Below are 19,073 nucleotides of genomic sequence, written 5' to 3'. Positions count from 1 at the left end.
CCACCAACCGGGTCACTGCTGCTCGGATGCTGGCGAACTGTCACCATGACAACAAAGCCCATCCGCATTGGGACTGGGGGAGCACAGAAAGCTGCAAAAACAATCAAATTACCTTTATTAAAAATGCTGCTAGCAATTAGGCAGCATTACTCTCTCTCTCTCTCACACACACGCACACACACACACACACACACACGACTACTGTACAACGAGGCAGACAGTAACAATGCACAAAACAAAGTAACAAGTGCAGAACTAAGAAATCCTTGTCATGTCACAGGTTGCTTCGACCTTTCCCAAACTGTTGCAACAAATCATATGCACAATTATAGGCTCTGTCTAAAAATCTAGTAAGCTGCCTTGCTGCCTACTGCCTACCTAGGCAGCTGCCTAAGTAGAGAGGATTCTAATAAAACACAGAACTCTTTAGATACACTACGTAGACAGTAGTGCGATTATGCTTACTAAGCTAGCACAGTGGTAAACCGGCGACAGGGTCATGGACGGCCAAGGCTCATTGATGCACGTAGGTAGCGAAGGCTGGCCCGTGTGGTCCGATCCAAGAGACGAGCTACTGTAGCTCAAATTGCTGAAGAAGTTAATGCTGGTTCTGATGCTCTGTAGGGTCAGCCATTGTACAGCATCCTTGGAGCAGACAGGGTTAAGGACCTTGCTCAAGGGCCCAACAGTGACTACATGGCAGGGCCAGAATTCGAAACCTTAATCTTGTATCTACTGTAGGTTACCACTGTTCCTCCACTGGCCTTTTATTATGACACCAGGTGCAACACAGTTAGCCTCAAAGCAAAGGGCAAGGTGGCGTCGTATGTGATTTGTCAGTCCCCCTTGATTTGCAGTCACCTGAGTCTTATAAAGGTTAATTCGTTCCAGGTGGAAGGTTTCCTATATATCACGGCTCCTCTCTTTGTTCTTTGCCAGCTTGTTTAATAATGGGGCTGGATGTACCTTGCTGGAGAGAGAACGAAACGCAATCCTCACACATCTGCTAGAAAGGAAATAGAACCTGTTTGACTGATTATAGTCAAGAGGGATCGACAGATCACACACAGAGGCACGTGCCTTTGTGCTTCATTTGCGGGCCAAACTAGGCAGCACAGAGGGACATTACTCCTAATGCGGGTGAGCTGCTGAATCCCATTTTGTAGCCATCCAGATACAGTATGATAACAGTTTGTAATGGGGTGGCTGCAGAATGGGGTTTAGCAGCTCACCCATGATAGAAGTCGTGTCTTCTGCGCTGCAAAGTTTTGCTGGCAGATGGGGCATGGAGGTGCAGTGTGGGATCTGTCGAACCCTCTTAATTTGCAGTCACATGAGCCTCATAAAGATTAATTCCTTCCAGGTGGAACGTTTCGTATATATCACGACTCCTCTCTTTGTTCTTCACCAGCTTTGTTTATAATGGGGCTCGATGTACCTTTCTTGAGAGAGAACGAAAAGCAATCCTCACACATCTGCTAGACAGGAAATAGAACTTGATATGTAATCAAAGTAGAACAATACTTAACAGATGAACCTGATTATCAGTCAAGAGAGGAGCCATGATATATAGAAAACCTTTAGGAACCATATAGGAATGAACCTTTATGAGGCTCATGTGCAAATTAAGAATGATTGACAGATCACACAATGCCTCCATGCCCCATCTGCCAGCCAAACTAGGCAGCGCAGAGGGACACGACTCCTAACATGGGTGAGCTGCTGAACCCCATTTCGTAGCCACCCAGATACAGTATGATAACAGTATGTAATGGGGTGGCCGCAGAATGGGATTCAGCAGCTCACCCACGTGTATAGTAAGCCTTCCATCTGGAGCGAATTAACATGCATATGGTGCAAGTGACTTTCATTCAAGAGAGATTGACAGATCACATACTATGCCTCCATGCCCCATCTGCCGGCCAAACTATGCAGCGCAGAGGGACACGACTCCTAACGCGGGTGAGCTGCTGAACCCCATTCCACCGACACCCCGTTACAGTATGAAAACAGTCAAGCAGGTCTAGCATAAACAGCAAAATCATTAATTAGTGTCTTTCTGACCTTTGTTTTCGTTTACCTGACAGCACCGTGCCTACGGTTTCGAAATAATTTGCTTCATAGACACTTTTCTGCAGCCTGGATGAAAAGGGCACGGAAAGTGTTCGTGACAGGTAGAACGGTTAATCAGACCCTGTTGCTAAGACGTTAGAGCTCTAAGTATATGACCCAGGTCCTCGTCATGAGCTGTTAGACATCCAGGACATGGAAAACTTCAAACAATTAGGTAAAATGCGAAGTCGCCACGGCGATCTTTACAAATGTCAGCATAGCCGTTATCCGCGCTCCTCCAGCAGGCACACACTGACACGACACACACACACACTGTCGAACAGGAAATGTTTATTTATAGTGCGCTCCGGCATCTGTGTGACTGCTCCCCGGAGAATAACTTCAAAGTACTTGTGTATTTGTGTGTGTGTGTGTGTGTGTGTGTGTGTGTGTGAATCATTCTAAACTGCCAGAGAAGTTCAAGAAGCTGATTGAATTTGTCAGATGTCCATTTCTATACTTTTTTTAGGAAAGAAAAAGAGAATCCAGCTGTTCTAGCTGCTTTTATAATGCAGTCTCACCTGCATTTAAGACTAAACGTGTGCTGACAGTTTGAACGCTGCCTCATGGCCAAACCATCTGCTGTGCACCTGATGATCTTTTTTAACTCTCATTTTATCTTCTTATGTAATTTTTCAGCTCCTGGTGAAGGTGAGTGATGTTCCAGATCTCTCCGCTGGAATCACTTGTTCCTTTGGAAACTTGACTGAAGTAGAGGGGACTGTGGACGGTAATCAGATCTTGTGCATCTCCCCTGCTGCTAAAGACGTCCCTATTATTCCTACTGATCAAGGTATTTATTATTATTTTTTGTATTTATTATTATTTCATTTGACAAGATGACCAAGTGTTTTGTGGGTTTACTAAATACTTTTTAGTTCTACAATTACTGACTGTAGTCCATCTGTTTCTCTGCATGCTTTGTTAGCCCCCTTTCATGCTATTCTTCAATGGTCAGGGCCACCACAGAGCACCCATTTAGATGGTGGATCATTCTCAGCACTGCAGTGACACTGACATGGTGGTGGTGTGATAGTGTGTGTCGTGCTGGTATGAGTGGATCAGACAGCAACGCTGCTGGAGTTTAAATACCGTGTCCACTCACTACTCACTAGTTGGTCCACCTTGTAGATGTAAAGTCAGAGACGATCGCTCATCTATTGCTGCTGTTTGAGTTGTTCATCTTTGAGATCTTCATCAGTGGTCACAGGACGTTGCCCACAGGGCGCTGTTGGCTGGATATTTTTTTTGGTTGGTGAAATATTCTCAGTCCAGCAGTGACTGTGAGCTGTGTAAAAACTCCAGCAGCACTGCTGTGTCTGATCCACTCATACCAGCACAACACACACTAACACACCACCACCATGTCAGTGTCACTGCAGTGCTGAGAATGAGAATGATCCACCACCCAAATAATACCTGCTCTGTAGTGGTCCTGGGAGAGTCCTGACCATTGAAGAACAGCATGAAAGGGGGCTAACAAAGCATGCAGAGAAACAGATGGACTACAGTCAGTAATTGTAGAACTACAAAGTGCTTCTATGTGGTAAGTGGAGCTGATAAAATTCTACGCTGAGTGTAGAAACAAAGAGGTGGTTTTAATGTTATGGCTGATTAGTATATCAAGGAATCAAGGAGGGTTTATTGTCATTCACATCACATGTGGTACATGAGGTGGAACGAAATTATGACCCAAGGTCCCAGTTACACCCAATAAAATATCTAATATATACAATACAAAAGAATAATCATAGTATGAAAAATATTTACAAATATAAAAAGTAGAAGTAAATGTAGCAATGTAAAAATGTAGAAATGTAAAAATGTAGAAATGTAAAAATGTAGAAATGTAGAAATGTAGCAGCAACATGAACAATAAGAGTGCATTTAACTTATAAGCATGGGTAGTAGAACTGAGTAGCAGCATAATAAAATGACCAAGTGCAAGGTGCAAAGACAGTGTCTTATTGTGCGTAAATGTAAGGTGTCCAAGTGTACTCTGAAAGTGTCAGTGCAGAGTGTTTGGCGAGGTGGAGTTTGAGAGTCTTACAGCTTCGGGAATGAAGCTGTTTCTCAGTCTTGTTGTTCTACACTTAATGCTCCGCAGCCTCCTGCCTGAGGGGAGCGGGACAAAAAGTGAGTGTGCTGGGTGAGTGGGGTCCTTCATGATGCAGGTGGCCCTTTTCCTTTTCCTTTTTATATATATACTCTAGTATTGAACTCGGCCCAATTGCTTCCAATATCAAACAGCTTTCTAGTATACTTGATACTGGTCAGTGGGGTTCTTCTTCTGATGGATTTCTGCACTATCTTGATTATTTCTCCCTCCACACCAGCTTCCTATGCCCTCCGTCCTCTCCCTCATCCCTCAAGTTATTTCTTTGCTCTGTTTATTTGCCTTTTCCTCTCCCCACTGCCCTCGGAGGCGTGGCTTTTGCTAAGCTCTCTTATAGATGTTCTATTAATAGAGCATCTAAAGCGCGTGCTCTGCAGCCTTCTAATGAGCGCTTCATTCAGCAGGGCCTGACGCTCTCACGCCCATCGATCCCACAGCCAGGCTCTAATGAGCTTACTCTGACCTCAGGTCAGTCCCGGGGCTGGAGCCATGCTCTCTGCCACACTCGTACCTATTACAGGTGATGTTTGTGCCATTTCTCTGCACACTCTCAACTCCAGGGTTCCACAGCTAGAGCTGGGAATGTGAACGCAGTGTCTTATGTGGGATCAGTAACGACCAATGTATTATGTTTTATAACTTTTATGTATTATAACTTTTTTCTTCATTTTATGAGAAAGCTATGGCTGATTTGCTTTCAGAGACAAATTGCAGGCTATTTAGAACCGAAAGCAGCCGACCATTTCCAAACTTTTATTTTCCAGCCATCATTAGGGCTGGCCATTATGATGAAATCAGTGTTAGACTTCAGTACCCTTTTCCTTTCCTCTAATTTTACTAAAACATTATCTTAAGTTCAGGTTTCTCTATTTCTTTTAAAAGACACCAGTCAGCCATAACATTAAAACCACCTTCTTGTTTCTACACTCACTGTCTATTTTATCAGCTCCACCATATAGGAGCACTTTGTAGTTCTACAATTACTGACTGTAGTCCATCTGTTTCTCTACATACTTTTTAACCTGCTTTCACCCTGTTCTTTAATGGTCAGGACCCCCACAGGGCCACCATGGAGCAGGTGGATCATTCTCAGCACTGCAGTGACACTGACATGGTGGTGGTGTATTAGTGTGTGTTGTGCTGGTATGAGTGGATCAGACACAGCAGCGCTGCTGGAGTTTTTAAATACCGCGTCCACTCACTGTCCACCCTATTAGACAGTCCTACCTAGTTGGTCCACCTTGTAGATGTAAAGTCAGAGACGATCGCTCATCTTTTGCTGCTGTTTGAGTTGGTCATCTTTGAGATCTTCATTAGTGGTCACAGGACGCTGCCCATGGGGCGCTGTTGGCTGGATATTTTTGGTTGTTGGACTATTCTCAGTCCAGCAGTGACAGTGAGGTGTTTAAAAACTGATCCACTCATACCAGCACAACACACACTAACACACCACCACCATGTCAGTGTCACTGCAGTGCTGAGAATCATCCACCACCTAAATAATACCTACTCTGTAGTGGTCCTGGGAGAGTCCTGGCTAACAAAGCATGCAGAGAAACAGACGGACTACAGTCAGTAATTGTAGAACTACAAAGTGCTTCTACAGTGTTTAAGTGTCAAAAACAACCCCATTATTTGACATTAGCATAAAATATATGCATTTCCATGGGACCAAGGAACGCATTAACAGGTTTCCCATACATCCAAATGGGAAAAATACTCGACACCAGTCACAGCACCAATTGACGTTGAATTTTAAGGTACCACCAATCAGATATTCTGTGTATTTTATAGAATATGGCACCTTTACACCTTTAATTAACCAGGTAATTTTAAAGGATTCACAAACTTTTCTGTACTATTAACTTTACACAACTGTCATGACATGACATGCCATGACATGACACTTAGAACAATGACTCCCGTGTGGCACGGCTGGACGTTTAGCTGACAGCTCGACCATGGCATTCATACCTGTAAATGAAAGCTCTACGCTCCTCAAATAAGCACGAGCTCGCTAATTAGTCACGCTCCCCGCTATATTACCCCACGATCAACGGTAGGCGGTCATGACAGACGTCCGATGCAGCCATCAACCGAGTAATCCCACATGCTCTCTGCGTGAATGACAGCTCTGTTTACCCACAATCCTCCTCTCCCCGCAGGGATCACGAACCAATCAGTGTGTGCCTTCAGGTAAATGTCATCTAAACCTCATATTTCCCTCAGCCGCATCGGGCAGTATAGATTATTAACCGTCGTCCAGGAACATCGATCGTGTGCGGAATTAGCAGCTTGAAGAGCACAAATATTGAACCTCCAGCCGCACTAGGCGTGACCGCTACTAGCCGTTCTCATCTATTTTTCAAGCAAACATGCATGCGAATTACAATATGTGAACTGCTGTTTATTTTGTCTCGTACGCTAGCACACCATGTGTTTGTTTATTCCCAAAATGCAAAAAAAAAGAAGCACGGAGAGCAGGTGTGAATGAAAGCTCGAGGTCACGGTTGACTCATACGCGCCATGCCGGTCGAATCTGTGCCCATCCGTTCGCTCGAGTGTGAGGATGCTGGCTGCTTATTGAACGTTTTTAAGCATTTCCAACACCTTGCCAAATGAGAACGAGCTGGAAGCGTTCCATCTTGATGGCGGCAGCTTTCCTGGCGTTTTTTGCTCATCGCTGCAGCCCACGGGCAACAGCTTGTGTAAGCAGTAACACTGCAAACACTTTGCAACACTGGATCAGTTCACAAATATTCTGGTATGGACTGAGCTAAAGACAACAGCAGGAAAAAAAGTAACAGTGATACTGTAACAAAATATTGTCTGGGAAAAAGTAGACAAATTTATTAACAATTTAGGTATTTTATAATGCTTAGAAAAGGTACGGCTGCCCATTGGCTTCAAAATAGCTTTAGCCCTTTCAGTGTTAATGAGTTAAATGGCTTGTAATGGGATTTGGACCATTAAAGGCGAATAACAGATGAAGTATGCTCTCCAGAACTTTCCATAGAGCTTTATTTATTACATTTTATCGTCTTTACTTACCATATAAAAGCACTTTGTAGTTTTACAGTTACTGACTGTAGTCCATCTGTTTCTCTACATGCTTTGTTAGCCCCCTTTCATGTTGTTCTTCAATGGTCAGGACTCTCCCAGGACCACCACAGAGCAGGTATTATTTGGGTGGTGGATCATTCTCAGCACTGCATTGACACTGACATGATGGTGGTGTGTTAGTGTGTGTTGTGCTGGTATGAGTGGATCAGACACAGCAGCGCTGATGGAGTATTTAAACACCTCACTGTCACTGCTGGACTAATAATAGTTCACCAACCAAAAACAGTGCCCCGTGGGCAGCGTCCTGTGAACACTGATGAAGGTCTAGAAGATGACCGACTCAAACAGCAGCAATAGATGAGCGATCGTCTCTGACGGTACATCTACAAGGTCGACCAACTAGGTAGGAGTGTCGTGAGTGGACACTCATACCAGCACAACACACACTAACTCACCACCACCATGTCATTGTCACTGCAGTGCTGAGAATGACTCACCACCTAAATAATACCTACTCTGTGGTGGTCCTGGGAGAGTCCTGACCATTGAAGAACAGGGTGAAAGCAGGCTAAAAAAGTATGTAGAGAAACAGATGGACTACAGTCAGTAATTGTAGAACTTCAAAGTGCTTCTATGTGGTAAGTGGAGCTAATAAAATGGACAGTGAGTGTAGAAACAAGGAGGTGGTTTTAATGTTATGGCTGATCAGTGTATGTCTATGTTTAACTGTATTTACTTCACGTGTGGTGGTTATGCAGCTCGGGGTTCAGAAACATTAAAAAGCGTAACGTGGCTGAATGTACTAAAAGTACGACGTAGAAACACTCAATTTCTCTCTGTTATAACTGGTTATAAGTGCTCTGTACTGCCCAAATTCATTGGTCATTGTTTTAAAACAACAAGCCACGTTACGCTTTATTTTTCACGTTAAGCGTTTTTCGTACTTTTTGGGTCACTTTAGCATGTCATATCACACAGTTCATCTCATTAGAGGCGCTTTGAAAACATCAGAGTTCAATCAGGTAAACTTGATTAAAAAAGATGGAAGTGCAGCATCAAGCTCCATACTAGACAACAGCACAGTGGTTTTACAGCTTCTTATATGAAAGCACCCAAAGCTCTACACTCTGACACGCCCACCGATGACGTCACGGTTCGCGCTGAAAATCCAAGTATTATGTGGTGGTCTGATAAGCTGTGATGATTTCTTAAAGCATGTCTGTCAAAATCCTGTATTCACCTCCTTCTCTCTTCCCTTTTTCCTCTAGACTGGTCTGGAGTGGAGCTCAGGCTAAACTCGAAGGAGACGGGTCAAATGCTAATCAGCACGGAGGTTAAATTCTACAACTGCAGCGTACACCAGCTGTAAGTATAATGGGTCACAATAATGACGTACATAGCTTCCGAATCTCAGAGGTTTGAATGACACATTCAGATGTGATAGAAATTATATTATGGTATATTTATACTTGTCTGCATTGCATATTTAAATAATTTTTAGTCAAGAGTTCTGTGGCCCTACCTCGAGCAGGAATAGCACGTGCCTCCAGACAAAATTGGCCACAAGTAGGAAAAGACCGGATTAAAAAGAGGATGGAGTCTTCGATGCTGTATAAGGACCCTGGTTAGTAGCCTGAGATGCCTGTACAGAAGTAGAAAAACAGGGAGATCAGTGCGTGACTCTCCAGGCGAATGCACGAGTCCACTGGAGTATGGGCGAATAAGAAGGGAGCGTATGTCAGGCGAATATACCCTCCTCGGCAGAATGCCGTATGCATCTTGTCACCTACGCTTTGACGAGTGCAATGCGGATCAGCCCTGTGTACGGAGAGACACACCCTGACAGCACTCTTTTCCCGTCTATGTACAGGCGCCATCAATCAGCCAGCAGAGGTCGTAATTGCATTAGTTATGATAGAGTCCCTATTCAGCTTTTCTAATATCCCACCCCTATCTGAACAACAGGCCAATCGTTGTTTGTGTGGCTGCTCAGCCCAGCCGGCAGGCAGGTTTGGCCCGTTGTTCAGATATGGGCGGAACTAAGCCGGATGGGGTCTCTCTCTCTCATGACTGCTGCAATTACGACCTCTGCTGGCTGAGATGAGAAAAGAGTGCTCTCAGGCTGTGTGTCTTTGTACACAACGCTGAGCTGCACTGCGCTCGTCAAAGTGTAGGTCATAAGATGCATACGGCATGCTGCCCACGTGTCGGAGGGGGCGTGGGTTAGCTTCGTTCTCCTCAATCAGAGCGGAGATCGGCATTGGTGGAGAGGAAGCATGACGCAATCGGGCAAATGGACGCGCTAAAAAGGGAGAAAAAGGGGAGAAAATGCATAAACTATATAGAGTATATATATATACAGTGTATCACAAAAGTGAGTACACCCCTCACATTTCTGCAAATATTTTATTATATCTTTTCATGGGACAACACTATAGAAATGAAACTTGGATATAACTTAGAGTAGTCAGTGTACAGCTTGTATAGCAGTGTAGATTTACTGTCTTCTGAAAATAACTCAACACACAGCCATTAATGTCTAAATGGCTGGCAACATAAGTGAGTACACCCCACAGTGAACATGTCCAAATTGTGCCCAAAGTGTCAATATTTTGTGTGACCACCATTATTATCCAGCACTGCCTTAACCCTCCTGGGCAAGGAATTCACCAGAGCTGCACAGGTCGCTACTGGAATCCTCTTCCACTCCTCCATGATGACATCACGGAGCTGGTGGATGTTAGACACCTTGAACTCCTCCACCTTCCACTTGAGGATGCGCCACAGGTGCTCAATTGGGTTTAGTCCATCAGTTTTCGAAGGGAGGGGATCATGCTCTGTTTCAGAATGTCACAGTACATGTTGGAATTCATGTTTCCCTCAATGAACTGCAGCTCCCCAGTGCCAGCAACACTCATGCAGCCCAAGACCATGATGCTACCACCACCATGCTTGACTGTAGGCAAGATACAGTTGTCTTGGTACTTCTCACCAGGGCGCCGCCACACATGCTGGACATTATCTGAGCCAAAAAAGTTTATCTTGGTCTCGTCAGACCACAGGGCATTCCAGTAATCCATGTTCTTGGACTGCTTGTCTTCAGCAAACTGTTTGCGGGCTTTCTTGTGCGTCAGCTTCCTTCTGGGATGACGACCATGCAGACCGAGTTGATGCAGTGTGCGGCGTATGGTCTGAGCACTGACAGGCTGACCTCCCACATCTTCAACCTCTGCAGCAATGCTGGCAGCACTCATGTGTCTATTTTTTAAAGCCAACCTCTGGATATGACGCCGAACACGTGGACTCGACTTCTTTGGTCGACCCTGGCGAAGCCTGTTCCGAGTGGAACCTGTCCTGGAAAACCGCTGTATGACCTTGGCCACCATGCTGTAGCTCAGTTTCTGGGTGTTAGCAATCTTCTTATCGCCCAGGCCATCTTTGTGGAGAGCAACAATTCTATTTCTCACATCCTCAGAGAGTTCTTTGCCATGAGGTGCCATGTTGAATATCCAGTGGCCAGTATGAGAGAATTGTACCCAAAACACCAAATTTAACAGCCCTGCTCCCCATTTACACCTGGGACCTTGACACATGACACCAGGGAGGGACAACGACACATTTGGGCACAATTTGGACATGTTCACTGTGGGGTGTACTCACTTATGTTGCCAGCTATTTAGACATTAATGGCTGTGTGTTGAGTTATTTTCAGAAGACAGTAAATCTACACTGCTATACAAGCTGTACACTGACTACTCTAAATTATATCCAAGTTTCATGTCTATAGTGTTGTCCCATGAAAAGATATAATGAAATAATTGCAGAAATGTGAGGGGTGTACTCACTTTTGTGATACACTGTATATACATATACCAACAATGCTGCACCTAATACACTAATACCAGCACTACACACACTGTAATTAACAGTGGTGCGAAATGTTCACCACCCAAACATCACCTGGTCAGTGGGTGGAGAGTTAGGTTAGTGTGGCATCCTATAGGGTCTCTTATTGAGCAACAACAGTTGTATCTTTTAAAATAATGAACGCACATACCAGATAGGTGTACCTAATAAAGTGCTCGGTGAGTGTATGATCATCATCGTTAAATCTAGTTTTACATGATGGTGGTAGACCAGCCAAGGACTTATCGATTGAGAGCGTAGTAGATTGCAATGAAAACAGTCTAACCTGCACATTGCACATACCTCTTCTGTTACATCAATACCCTCATTATTATAAGAGCCGTGCGTTTCTCAAGCGCAGGAGCCGAAATGTCTGAACTCCTCGCTCCACTTGCTCTACGTCGAATCGTAGTGATTCCGGTATCTGGTTTAGTCTGCGGTAATCAGACGCTCCTACAAACTGGAGATCCAAAAGTCTGATCGGCTGGAAGCTTTTCAGAATGACGCAGGAGATGATTGGACGAGGTTTTAACGCTGCTTCTCCCCTCTGTGTCTTTCATTTTTCGCCTTGCTGCCCTTGATTATCTGCATCGACTCTTATGCTACTTTTATTCACAGTACCATGTCCTACAAGCATTTCAGCACATCTGGAACTAATTATACTAACTTCCTCTATAAAATCCTGTCTATAATCCCCCAAACACACACACACACAAATTCCTGCGTATCTCTCTGCCACTCTGTGCCCATGCCTGAGGGAAAGTATTGGGAGTGTGGAGAAAACCGATTCTGGGTGGCATGACATTGCAGTTTATATAACCTCTCTGTCATACACTGTGGGCATTCCAAAATATGTAGACACCCCTTCGAATTACTGAGTTAAGGTGTTTTAGTCATGCCCATTGCAAAAACTCACTCACTTTCTTAACCGCTTATCCAATCAGGCTCGCGGGGGGAGGGTCGTGGGGGTGCTGGAGCCTATCCCAGCTTTTCAATGGGTGCAAGGCACACAGTAACACCCTGGACAGGGCGCCAGTCCATCGCAGGGCAGACACACGTACACACACACCCATTCACCTATAGGGCAATTCAGCAAAAACTCACTCACTTTCTTAACCGCTTATCCAACCAGGGTCGTGGGGGGAGGCTCGCGGGGGTTCTGGAGTCTATCACAGCTTTTCAATGGGCGCAATGCACACACTGGCTTGGGTGCCAGTCCATCACAGGGCAGACACACACACACACACACACACACACACAAATTCCTACATATCTCTCCGCCACTCTGTGCCCATGCCATATAGTCCCTGTGCCCATGCCTGAGGGAAAGTATTGGGAGTGTGGAGAAAACCAATTCTGGGTGGCATGGCATTGCAGTTTATATAACCTCTCTGTCATACACTGTGGGCATTCCAAAATATGTAGACACCCCTTCGAATTACTGAGCTTTTCAATGGGCGCAAGGCACACAGTAACACGCCGGATGGGGCGCCAGTCCATCGCAGGGCACACACACACATACTCATTCACCTATAGGGCAATTCAGTGTCTCTAATTAACCTGACTGCATGTTTTTGGACTGTGGGAGGAAACCGGAGCTCCCGTAGGAAACCCACGCAGACACGGGGAGAACATGCAAACTCCTCACAGAAAGGACCCGGGGGATTGAACCTAGGGCCCTCTTGCTGTGAGGCAACAGTGCTACCCACCGAGCCACCGTGCCGCCCCCCATTGCAAACTAAAGTAAAAAAATAACTGATATGCTGGTGCCTCTGTGCATAATATTGTTCATAATGACATTATGTGATGAGTCCTAGACTTCATTTAATAACCAGGCCTGACATCCTTGTCCTGACCTCATGAATAATTAAACTGATAAACACAAATTCCAACAGATACACTCCAAAATATTGTGTAAAGCCTTCCCACTATAGGAAAAGCTGTTATATGCAGTCACAGACTCATTATTAATGCATACGTTTTAATGCATATGTGTCCACCTCAGGACAAAACCTAAGATATTGGACTATTGATTGAAAGGTCACTGGTTCAAACCCAGCCACTTCCATGCATCTAAAAACAGACATGACTGGCTATATTTGAGGGGCAAGAGGAGGTAGTCATAAGCATACAATGGTAGGGTGCAGTGGCGTGACTAGGAGCTCATGGACCCCGGTGCAAAAAAAAATGTTTGGGGCCCCCTCAACAAATGTCATATACAGTGTATCACAAAAGTGAGTACACCCCTCACATTTCTGCAGATATTTAAGTATATCTTTTCATGGGACAACACTGACAAAATGACACTTTGACACAATGAAAAGTAGTCTGTGTGCAGCTTATATAACAGTGTAAATTTATTCTTCCCTCAAAATAACTCAATATACAGCCATTAATGTCTAAACCACCGGCAACAAAAGTGAGTACACCCCTAAGAGACTACACCCCTAAATGTCCAAATTGAGCATCGCTTGTCATTTTCCCTCCAAAATGTCATGTGATTTGTTAGTGTTACTAGGTCTCAGGTGTGCATAGGGAGCAGGTGTGTTCAATTTAGTAGTACAGCTCTCACACTCTCTCATACTGGTCACTGAAAGTTCCAACATGACACCTCATGGCAAAGAACTCTCTGAGGATCTTAAAAGACAAATTGTTGCGCTACATGAAGATGGCCAAGGCTACAAGAAGATTGCCAACACCCTGAAACTGAGCTGCAGCACAGTGGCCAAGATCATCCAGCGTTTTAAAAGAGCAGGGTCCACTCAGAACAGAACAGTTGGTCGTCCAAAGAAGCTGAGTGCACGTGCTCAGCGTCACATCCAACTGCTGTCTTTGAAAGATAGGCGCAGGAGTGCTGTCAGCATTGCTGCAGAGATTGAAAAGGTGGGGGGTCAGCCTGTCAGTGCTCAGACCATACGCCACACACTACATCAAATTTGTCTTCATGGCTGTCACCCCAGAAGGAAGCCTCTTCTGAAGTCTCTACACAAGAAAGCCCGCAAACAGTTTGCTGAAGACATGTCAACAAAGGACATGGATTACTGGAACCATGTCCTATGGTCTGATGAGACCAAGATTAATTTGTTTGGTTCAGATGGTCTCAAGCATGTGTGGCGGCAATCAGGTGAGGATTACAAAGATAAGTGTGTCATGCCTACAGTCAAGCATGGTGGTGGGAATGCCATGGTCTGGGGCTGCATGAGTGCAGCAGGTGTTGGGGAGTTACATTTCATTAAGGGACACATGAACTCCAATATGTACTGTGAAATACTGAAGCAGAGCATGATCCCCTCCCTCCGGAAACTGGGTCGCAGGGCAGTGTTCCAGCATGATAATGACCCCAAACACACCTCTAAGACGACCACTGCTTTATTGAAGAGGCTGAGGGTAAAGGTGATGGACTGGCCAAGCATGTCTCCAGACCTAAACCCAATAGAACATCTTTGGGGCATCCTCAAGCAGAAGGTGGAGGAGCGCAAAGTCTCGAATATCCGCCAGCTCCGTGATGTCGTCATGGAGGAGTGGAAAAGCATTCCAGTGGCAACCTGTGAAGCTCTGGTAAACTCCATGCCCAGGAGAGTTAAGGCAGTTCTGGGAAATAATGGTGGCCACACAAAATATTGACGCTTCAGGAACTTTCACTTAGGGGTGTACTCACTTTTGTTGCCGGTGGTTTAGACATTAATGGCTGTATATTGAGTTATTTTGAAGGAAGAATAAATGTACACTGTTATATAAGCTGCACACAGACTACTTTTCATTGTGTCAAAGTGTCATTTTGTCAGTGTTGTCCCATGAAAAGATATACTTAAATATCTGCAGAAATGTGAGGGGTGTACTCACTTTTGTGATACACTGTATATGTTTAGGCATGTTTTATTCCATATATATACGTGCAGCCAATGGGGGGGCAGTGAGGTGGGTGATTATTTATTTCTTGGGTTCAGGGTTTGTATCCCCAGCAGTGCTACCCACTGGTCAGTCATCTACATACACCGATCAGCCATAACATTAAAACCACCTTCTTGTTTCTACACTCACTGTCCATGTTATCAGCTCCACTTACCATATAGAAGCACTTTGTAGTTCTACAATTACTGACTGTAGTCCATCTATTTCTCTACATACTTTTTTTAGCCTGCTTTCACTCTGTTCTTGGGGTTCAGGACCCCCACAGGACCACCACGGAGCAGGTATTATTTAGGTGGTGGATCATTCTCAGCACTGCAGTGACACTGACATGGTGGGGGTGTGTTAGTGTGTGTTGTGCTGGTATGAGTGGATCAGACACAGCAGTGCTGCTGGATTTTTTAAATAGTGTCCACTCACTGTCCACTCTATTAGACACTCCTACCTAGTTGGTCCACCTTGGAGATGTAAAGTCAGAGACGATCGCTCATCTATTGCTGCTGTTTGAGTTGGTCATCTTCTAGACCTTCATCAGTGGTCACAGGACGCTGCCCACAGGACGCTGTTGGCTGGATATTTTTGGTTGGTGGACTATTCTCAGTCCAGCAGTGACAGTGAGGTGTTTAAAAACTCCATCAGTGCTGCTGTGTCTAATCCACTCATTTCAGCACAGCACACACTAACACACCACCACCATGTCAGTGTCACTGCAGTGCTGAGAATGATCCACCACCTAAATAATACCTACTCTGTAGTGGTCCTGACCATTGTAGAACAGCATGAAAGGGGGCTAACAAAGCATGGAGGTGGTTTATTATTATTTATTATTATTATTATTATTATTATTATTATTAGATAGTATCCCCAGTAGTGCTACCCAATGGTCAGTCATCTACACACATGACTGGTTCTGTTGGGAAAAGGTTGGGTAATAAAACATGAAAATGAAATGAAAATAACTAATTTAATTGCACATTTCTTGCAGGGACACAACAATTTCACACTGTACATTTTTATTGTTCTATCCAAACTGCTGAATTTTTACATTTCACCTGTATGTGTGTTTAGGTGTCTATCTTGTGTAACCAGTTCCTTCCGCTGCCACTGGTGCAAATATCGAAACCTGTGTACACACGATCCCTCCAGCTGCTCCTTCCAGGAGGGACGCGTCAATGCTTCAGAGGTACACACACACACACACACACACACACACACACACACACACACACACATAATCTCATACACTCACACTGTGTAAAACACATCACATTGACTGCATTCATGCAGACGTATTTTGATTAGTAGTTGCGACTGTGTGTGAAGATAATGTTTAATCAATAATACAAAGGTTAATCAATATCAGAATTTGTAAAACTAAAACTAAAACTGAAAATAACAACAGGATCATCTGAAGTGAGAAAATACAGACACGTAACAGGGACTTATTTTGTGATTATAGTGCAGATATACACCGATCAGGCATAACATTATGAACACCTTTCTGACACATTTCTATCAGAACCAGCATTAACTTCTTCAGCAATTTTAGCTACAGTAGCTCGTCTGTTGGATCAGACCACACGGGCCAGCCTTCTCTCCCCACGTGCATCAATGAGCCTTGGCCGCCCATGACCCTGTCGCCGGTTTACCACTGTTCCTTCCTCGGACCACTTTTGATAGATACTGACCACTGCAGACCGGGAACTCCCACAAGAGCTGCAGTTTTGGAGATGCTCTGACCCAGTCGTCTAGCCATCGCAATTTGGCCCTTGTCAAACTCGCTCAAATCCTTACGCTTGCCCATTTCTCCTGCTTCTAACACATCAACTTTGAGGATAAAATGTTCACTTGCTGCCTAATATATCCCACCCACTAACAGGTGCTGTGATGAAGAGATGATCAGTGTTATTCACTTCACCTGTCAGTGGTCATAATAATATACCTGATCTGTGTAAATATCATGAAAATAATAATGCTGTGATGTGTGCAAGGAAACAATCAAGTAGTGTTAGGTTATTACAAAGAAACACATCTGGTGTGCACTGTTGCCATAGGAAATGTGATGTGCATGTTCTCCCCGTGTCTGCGAGAGTTTCCTCCGGGAGCTCCGGTGTGCTCCCACAGTCCAAAAACATGCAGTCAGGTTAATTGGACACACTGAATTGCCCTATAGGTGAATGTGTGTGTGTGTGTGTGTGTATGTGTATGTGTATGTGTGTCTGCCCTGCGATGGACTGGCGCCCAACCCACGGTGTTGCTGTGTGCCTTGCACCCATTGAAAAGCTGGGATAGGCTCTAGCACCCGTGACCCCCGTGACCCTAATTGGATAAGCGGTTAAGACAGTGAGTGAGTGAGTGTTTATGCTGAAAATAAGTGTCAACATGCAATATTACAAATGCTGTCATATCTGCGCTATAGGACCAGAAGTATGTGGACACCCATCCATATTTCCCAATTGTCCTCCCAATCTAGTCATGTCTAATTACCCAATTGCATTACGTTTCCTCTCTACTGATGCTGATCTCCACTCTGATCAAGGAGAGCCGTGACTAACACACACCCCCTCCGACACGTGCAGTAGCCGACTGAATCTTTTCAGACGAATTCATATGGGGCTCGGTCTCACGCATGGAGAGTCACTCACTGATAGTCTAGTAGTCTAGTATCTCTTGTCTATGTGCAGACGCTATCGACCAGCCAGCAAAGGTTGTATAGGCATTGGTTATGAGGAATCTGCTCAGGCATCCGACCCAACATACAAGCTAATCATTGTCCATGTGGGCATCTGCCGGTAACAGAGCTGATATTGTATTTACCGCTGCGTCACCTGAGTGCCCAGTGTATACAATATTTAAAAATATATCGAATTAGATATTTTTTTGTTTGTAACTTTGTGCCAACAATATGCGGAAGGCCCTTTTCCTGTTCCGAAATGAATGTTCCCTTGTGCATGAATTGAGATAATAAAGAAGGGGTTTGACAACCAAGGAAATGATACAAATCATTTGTGGAAAGCCTGCCCAGGAGTGTGGAGGCTATTATAGCAATACGGGACTAATCTCCATATTAATGTCCATGGTTTGGCAATAGGACGTCCAACAAGCTTATGGACGGTTGGCCATATACTATTGGTCATTTTCTGTATTTGAGAAAAGCAACAGATTGCAGATAAGAAAAGAGGATTATATCTAGTCAAGTAATCAATATACTGCCATTGTTAAAGAAAACTTGACTCTAAAAGATAATAGATACCTATGACGTTATTACCAACTGTATGCCTACATGTATGATTACATTGCATCAAAGAAAATCAACACAAATTGAAATTAGCCTGTGTGTTGTTTCCTATATAACGGCTGCACTTATTGGACCGTTCTGCACCAAGAACTTCATCCCATCATGCTTATATTGATTTATTTGCACTTCGGATGCAACAATGACCAGAGAAACTGTGTGTCCGATACAATTAGAGTACATGCCTTAATTAAAAATACAAACTACCAGGCACTCGGGTTATGTAGCGGTCTAATGCGCTGGCTGTCGACTGGCCAGGTGCCCATACAGGCTTGATTGGCTGTGCTTGTGAGGGAAAGGGTCGAAAATTCATTAATCTGGAGAATGTAATGTGTCTCTCCAGAATGCAATGCAACTCATCTGAAACTCTGTTGAAGGGGAACGTAGGGAGTGGCTTTATTTAGCATACACTGATCAGCCATAACATTAAAACCACCTCCTTGTCCATTTTATCAGCTCCACTTACCACATAGAAGCACTTTGATGTTCTACAATTATTGGTTGTAGTCCATCTGTTTCTCTACATACTGTTTAGCCTGCTTTCATCCTGTTCTTCAATGGTCAGGACCCCCCACAGGACCATCACAGAGCAGATATTATTTAGGTGGTGGATCATTCTTAGCACTGCAGTGACGCTGACATGGTGGTGGTGTGTTAGTGTGTGTTGTGCTG

At 44.4% G+C, this 19,073-nt stretch overlaps 1 protein-coding gene across 1 annotated transcript in view; it reads left to right on the top strand.

Annotated features, from left to right (window-relative positions):
- The window catches only part of plxna2 (plexin A2), a 344,169-nt gene that overhangs the window by 215,810 nt on the left and 109,286 nt on the right, over positions 1 to 19,073 (top strand). The window contains exons 7-9 of the mRNA XM_063016157.1: positions 2,752 to 2,905; positions 8,560 to 8,656; positions 16,175 to 16,289. Coding sequence (XP_062872227.1) covers positions 2,752 to 2,905; positions 8,560 to 8,656; positions 16,175 to 16,289 — 366 coding nt within the window. The remainder of the gene's footprint in view (positions 1 to 2,751; positions 2,906 to 8,559; positions 8,657 to 16,174; positions 16,290 to 19,073) is intronic.

Source organism: Trichomycterus rosablanca, chromosome 19 (genome assembly GCF_030014385.1).
Source record: "Trichomycterus rosablanca isolate fTriRos1 chromosome 19, fTriRos1.hap1, whole genome shotgun sequence".
Lineage (NCBI taxonomy): Eukaryota > Metazoa > Chordata > Actinopteri > Siluriformes > Trichomycteridae > Trichomycterus > Trichomycterus rosablanca.
Note: the sequence above shows the minus strand (reverse complement) of the source record. Positions and strands in the feature narration are given on the sequence as shown.